This window comes from Uloborus diversus, chromosome 4 (assembly GCF_026930045.1).
Source record: "Uloborus diversus isolate 005 chromosome 4, Udiv.v.3.1, whole genome shotgun sequence".
Taxonomy (NCBI): domain Eukaryota; kingdom Metazoa; phylum Arthropoda; class Arachnida; order Araneae; family Uloboridae; genus Uloborus; species Uloborus diversus.
Window position 1 is genome coordinate 166847634 of NC_072734.1, and position 6902 is coordinate 166854535.

At 30.7% G+C, this 6902-nt stretch overlaps 1 protein-coding gene across 1 annotated transcript in view; it reads left to right on the forward strand.

Moving 5' to 3' along the window:
* Positions 1–6322, forward strand: part of LOC129220972 (threonine--tRNA ligase 1, cytoplasmic-like) — a 31098-nt gene extending 24776 nt beyond the window's left edge. Inside the window, exons 14-18 of the mRNA XM_054855406.1 lie at positions 76–176; positions 3981–4082; positions 4549–4621; positions 5167–5281; positions 6080–6322. Coding sequence (XP_054711381.1) covers positions 76–176; positions 3981–4082; positions 4549–4621; positions 5167–5281; positions 6080–6228 — 540 coding nt within the window. The 3' untranslated portion in view covers positions 6229–6322. The remainder of the gene's footprint in view (positions 1–75; positions 177–3980; positions 4083–4548; positions 4622–5166; positions 5282–6079) is intronic.
* The last annotated feature ends 580 nt before the right edge of the window (positions 6323–6902 follow it).

Below are 6902 nucleotides of genomic sequence, written 5' to 3' on the forward strand. Positions count from 1 at the left end.
TTTTGCATGGCGAAATTTAATTCTTCTAAGTAATGAAATTTCAAAAGTTCGACAGTAATAAATATTTATTTCTAGATTGACATTACTATAACAGACGCATTAAGAAGGCCGCATCAGTGTGCAACAATTCAGCTAGATTTCCAGCTTCCAATACGTTTCAATCTTGCCTATGACAGGTGTGTCTGAATTTTCACTTGTTTGTAAAATACTATTTTTTTTTATTACTAATTATAATAAAAGAAAACAGTTGATGCTGTGTTATTAATGCCAGGGTTCATACGGGTCATGGAAATCCTGGAAAGTCATGGAAAAAAAATAAACAAATTTCAGACCTGGAAAAGTCATGGAAAATTGAAATTTTCACTGAAAGTCATGGAAATTAATTTCAAGTCATGGAAAAATGTCCTGGACAAAGAGAAAGTAACAGTAAATGAAGGAGCATTAGAAATCTTGAGTGATTTAACAGTATAGCACATAAAAGCTATTAAAAGTGGAAAATTGAACGATCCGAAAATCAAATCTGAATTTTGAAATCTCATTGCATCCACTTCTGTCGCAGCCGCTTGCCTTTTTTTGCGATGTGATTTTACTGCTTAGACATCACTTATTTTGAATTTACTTTTATTTTCAACACTTATGTTTCATATTCTGTAGTAGCGAAATTTACGTTCTTAGTTTTGTCCCGCCCACTCAAAAAAAGCAATTCAATTGCATCGGAGTTCGATTCCATCACTCGTTGGAACTTTATTGTTAAATTTATCAGAGTTTATCTTAATTTGTTGAAGGTTTTAGAAAATAAAGATCTTTAGTCAGGCGATAGAATACAGAAAAAGAGGAATTCGAATACTCTAAAACAGTAGTGCCCAACATGCGACCTGCAAAACTAATCCATGCGACCCACTGCTACGTTCAATGTCGGGAATTAAACGTGTTCTGGAATTTCTGAAGCTATTAATTTATATGCATTTGAAAATTTACAAATAAGTGAACAAAACAAGTATACTTTTGAATCAGAAGGTTGATTCATTACTGAATGTTTTTTTTTTTTCAAAAAAAGGTCTGGTTTAGAAACAAAAAACTAAACTATGTGGCTTTACTTTAAAGAACCAAAATACTGTCAAGTTTCGTGGATGATTAAATGCACTGTTGACTCTAAAGGGCAACTTTTGAAGCAAATTTATTGAAACTTAGTGATGACTCATTCAACCGTTGTCCCATTCAATATCATTCTGCCTGTTTATAAAAGAAAAAAAAATTAAGCATCATTATATTCGTTTCACTGCATTTTTACTTTGCTTAAATTTATGATGAAGACAAATAAGAATAGTTTAGTTTTTTAAGTGTTCACTCATATTTTTTCCATTATGAGTAAGTGCTTCAATGAGGCCATAGCATTCCATGTAAACGTTTTGCTAATGCTCATTTCCAAAAATTAGCAAGTTTGAGATCAAATAGTGCTATTCTCTTCTTGTAATGAGGTCATAAGAATTTTCATTGAGGTCTTGGAAAAGTCATGGAATTTTTTCATCCAAATAGAGTATGAACCCTGTAATGCATTAAAAGAGTTCAGCTATAAAAGTTCTATGTGAGTATTTTTTTTTATTTTAATTTTAAAAAGTTACTTTAAACAGTGGTAACTTTTTTAAATTTTAAAAAAGTTACAGTGTATCTTTAGTACACTGCATGAAATTGTATTTTGTACTATTTAAAATTTTGCAGTCATTAAATTAGTAAAACTGCTTACTTGGATATTTAATCAGAAGTTATCCTTTCCATGCAAATAGTTCCAAACAGTGGTGACATTTCTCTTCAACCTTTTGAGCTTTGTGCTGCACACTGGGTGATTATAATTATTACATTTCCAAAATGCTGCATAAAAAGAACCAGTGGTCAGAATTACTTCAAAATTGAATCGAATATACTTAAAGGCGGGAAAATGATGCGGAATAAGAAGAAAGGAGTTCTGAAAGTATGAGTTTTTGAATTAAGTACCACATTCTGCCAGGGAATGTCTTTTACGAGATTGGCAAGTGCTTTGCAGCTGCTTTAAAGAGATTCTGGTCATTAAAGGGCATGAAAAAAGACTGTAGTCCGACGTCTGCCAAGGGGTCTGAAAAAAATGATTTAAAAAATTTCGAAGAGAGAGGTTCTTTTGAAAAGAAATCTGGAAGAAAAAAATCACTTACTTCGATCCTTAGAAGATGTTTCCACAGCATTACAGATAGGACATTTTTGTTATGACATATACAGTGTTCCCATTCTTCAAGTTTTTTTTTAATTCAAATTTGAATGACAGGTGGTTATTTTTATTTAGTATTTTGAAAACGAGACTTTAATAAAAATCACCTCACACAAAGCTCATACCAGCTAATGCTTCACTGCTTTTTCTGTTAGATTCCTGGACTTTGAGCTTTTGATATTTCTATGTGTCGCATTTATTTACTGGATTTTTTTTTCCAGCAGGCATGAAAGCTTAACTAATAATTCTGTGTAATGTTTGTATGCTTTCATTGTAGTCATAGCGACCCGACATGCCTTATTGTTACCTTTACAAAATCATTCTTTCTAAAAAGAAGATTAATTCAATTTTTAAACAATCCACTGCAGACAAATCTTGACTCATTGATACATGTGACAGAACGGAACATTTAGAGTAATTTTGTTTTATAAATACAAATTAAACTAGAAAATTTATTTTTGATAGCAACAGTAAGGATTTGTCATAAGAATTATGTAGAACATTAAAAGTTATCGTTTTTAAACAAAATAATCGAAGAATACGCAATGAAATGCCTGCGACAGTACGGGACTTGTATGTGTCCTGTTCCTTCACAGGCATTTTATTGCATATTGTTCAACTATTTTCTTCAAACTGACTAACTTTTGATGACATAGTTCTTATGACAAATCTTTACTGTGTCTATCAAAAATAAGATTTCTAGCATGTATTATTTGTATTTGAAACAAAATTCAGTTGCAAAACTACTCCAAATGTCCGTTTCATCACATGGAATGGCCCACATAATACAACCTACTGGTATGGTATGGTACCTATGGCTGTAGAAGTTGTTGCCATTTGATTTCTAACCAGTCATATCTATTTTGAATACATCTTAATTGGGATTGGCTTTAAGACTCAGCAATACAAATTGTCGTTTTTGCCAGTAGGAGGATATAAATCATAGACAATTCAAGAATAGCCATAAAAGTTCTACTTTTGTCTAGGCACCTCAAAAGACTGTTTTATACATTAGAAAGTTGTTTTTACAGTTTTAACTTTTTATTGTGCTGTTGATTACTAATGGCAGAAATACCAAAGTTACACAAAAGGATCACAAAAAATGAATAATTAAAATTAATACTTGTCACAGTTTTTTTCAGCGACCCTTCAAAATTATTGAGCGTGTGAAAATTTGAACTCATTTTTAAATATTGAATGTAACTGGACAGCAACAGAAAAATTTGAGTGTTTTAGTTTTGGAATAGAAAAAGCTATTCACAAAAATTATAATAGCTAAAATAAACTTTTCAAAAACTGCAATTGCTCTTTTTAAAATATTAATTTTCCTAATTTGGGCTATTTTTTAAACCATGCATTTTCAACATGCTAGCGTGTTGGAGAGTCTTCAATCATATCAGTTCAAACCAAAATGTCTGATTTGCAAAGAAGTAAACATTTAAATTTATTAATAAAGTAGCTATTCTTCTTATTTTGGTACTTGAAAATGCTTTATCCTGCCTTAAGTTTCTAACTTCTTTAACAAGTGCTTTGTCAAAAAGGTGGAAATCCTGTTCCTAGATTTTGTGCTATTGATATGAAGGACTATTTACAATCCTAATTTAGTATGTTATAGTATTTTTTTAAGAAATCTGTTTTTGACTTGTCATGAAGACAAAATTTACTTGGGACTCTCTACAAGGAGTGTCCCAAATTATTCCTTTTGCTTTTTTTTCATCAACATTTCTTGTATTTTGTTTAGTGTTTCTGGTGAAAAGAAACGACCTGTTATTATACATCGAGCCATACTAGGATCCGTTGAAAGGATGATTGCTATTTTGACAGAGAACTATGGAGGAAAATGGTTAGTACCATACTACTTTTCCAAAAATTAAACTAAATGCTGATTATTTGTTTTTGAATAATAATTGGTTGCCTGAAGTGAATACCAATGTAAACCTAATCAAATGAGGTTCCTTGTATGTTTTTTTAAACTTCTGAATATTCTATGCATCTGCATTAGTATTAAAGTCTTTTTTTTTTTTAATTTGAGAATAATGAATATTGATTAAGTTAATCATAAATTTCAATTAAACCTCATTTTAATTTATTCCTTGATCAGACGGACCTTTTTTTTTCTAAAAGAACATAAGAGTCTGTCCCCTCCCCCCCCCCCCCAAATACAATTTTATTTCTGAAAGTAAGGTGGTGTGCATAGAATGGCTCTTCCTTTCTTTCTTTCTTTCTTTTTTTTTTTTGTTTGATCCATTGTTTGAATTTTTCTTTTGTTTTTGTTTGTAAAGATAAGATTTTTTTCTCTTCCATTTTAGGCCCTTTTGGTTATCTCCTCGTCAGTCTATTGTTGTGCCTGTTGGTGCAATGTTTGAAGAATATGCCCAGAAGGTAAGCCAAGAATATCTCCTTGATATGAACAAAAAGGAAGATTTTGTTGTGTTATAATGAAGTTAATTTTAAATACTGAACTGTATAGTTGTAAAGTCACGAAATAATTAGTAACACTTTTCTGAGATATCATACCATTTCCAAACTGTGAGCATTAGAGGAATTTTCTCATTGCAATCTGCTTTTATTTGTCTTTACAGTTTAGAATTTTTCTTATTTAGTGCAAAAAACTTGGAGGAACTTGAATGCTTAAGATGATTTCTACTTTTGATATTAAAACCTGAAATCATTTGAGACGAAATGAGTGCTGTAAAACCATGAATAAACTTAAGCATCCTTCTAATAATTGCTTACAACCACTTCTACTCTTAGGAATATTTAGTTTGATAATTGCATGAATTCATGTTGTGTATGTTATCTTCTCTGAAGTTCCTGTTTTGTTTGTTTTCACTGTACGTAATTATGGAAGTGAAAAATTTCTATATTTGTCTTTACTTGTATGCTTTAACAATATTTTTTTTTTTCATTGTGATGCTTATGTACAGGTATCTACTGAAATAAAAAATGCAGGGTTCATATGTGACATGGATGTTGATCAAGGAGATACCATGAACAAAAAGATAAGAAATGCTCAGGTTGCACAGTATAATTTCATTTTTGGTAAGCCAATTCTCGAACTTAGTGCCCTCATGTTTAAAATATTTACCTTCATGTTGTAGATTTTTAAATTCTTCAAAAATTATGTAGACTGTTTTCAGTACTTTATTCATTAGAATGTTGTCTCATAGATCAATTTATGTTCACAAAACATCTCCCCATTCAACCTGCAAGACCTCTTTTTTTTTGCAACTGTTAGTCCTAGATGCATACACCCATTTGCAAAAATGGTCAAAATAAGATGCAGAGATTAAAAGGAAAAAAAATATGAAATCTAACTTCCTCAATGCAGGATATACGTGTGTCTGGAAAGTCAGGGAAAACCATGGATTCTGACCATAATCAAAAATGGTCTTGGAACACTGCTATTGCATTATTGCTATGATAAATAAATCTTTAATAAACTTATGTCACTTGCATGCTATTGTAAGGAATGTTTTAGAACTCTGAGATGAGGTAAAAATTATGTTAGTATTTTCATATTTCATCTTCAAACAATCTCCATTGAAATCTTTCATTTCTCTCCTTTGTCTTCGACCCAGTCTCCTGTTTTTTTCTCTCATAAAATTGGTAAGACAGTATTTCATTTTTATCATTCTAATTCTCCTATTATTAAAGTCCCCCTTAACTTATTACTGCATTTGTGTGAATTTAAGTTATTGTTTTTTCCCTATTTCCTTAAAATAGTTTGCATTTTTAAGGCAATTTATTCTTTAAAACTATTGTATAGCTTTATACTTTCGTGTGCGACATAATTATTCTAAAATCATTCAATAATTCTTTGCTATATTTGTTTTTCAGTTGTTGGTGAAAGAGAGAAATCTTCCAATACCGTTAATGTACGTACAAGAGATAATATTGTACATGGTGAATTTTCAATTGAGGACGTTATATCAAAATTCACAGTGCTTAAAAAGCAACGTATTGCTGATTCAGAAAAATCTTTCTAGGCTTCTGAAATTATTCTTGGACATTTTGTACTACTTCACTCTGCACTGGATATTAATTTATGCTACAAAATACTAAATAAAATTTAAAATCTGATGTTTTGTTTCTTTCTTTCACACAGTTATGGGTGGGGCAGGACCAGGAAATTTTATCAATCGATGAAAAATCAGAAAATATCGGGTAATTTTGAAGGAAAATTGATGAAATGGGGGAAAATTGCTTTACAAAATTAAGTGCCGTAATTTACAGTACATTATTTGTTAAAAAAGCATAAAATTATTAAGGTGCAGATTATCTGAGTTGATTTTTTTCTTGTCAATGTCAAAGTATCGAACCTCAATTTACAGCAGGATTTACTTACAAAGACTGCTTCTTTGACTGAAGGATTGCTAATTATAATCTTAATGTATCTTGAGTGCATCCTTTTCGTGCTAAACGTCTGTATTCTGTTTGTCTGGGAAATTCTTTTATGAAACGCAGCAGGGTCATTCTTCAAAGAGAAATTTTTCTGTCACACGCCTTATACAGTAAAAACTTTAAGGAACAATTCATTTTACAATGTTTTTTAATTTCATCAAAAATATATGTTTAAACCTGCCAACATATTTTTAATAATAATTTTTATTTTTATATATATTTGGTTCACAGCATGTGATTTCTCACCTCCGTGGCATGT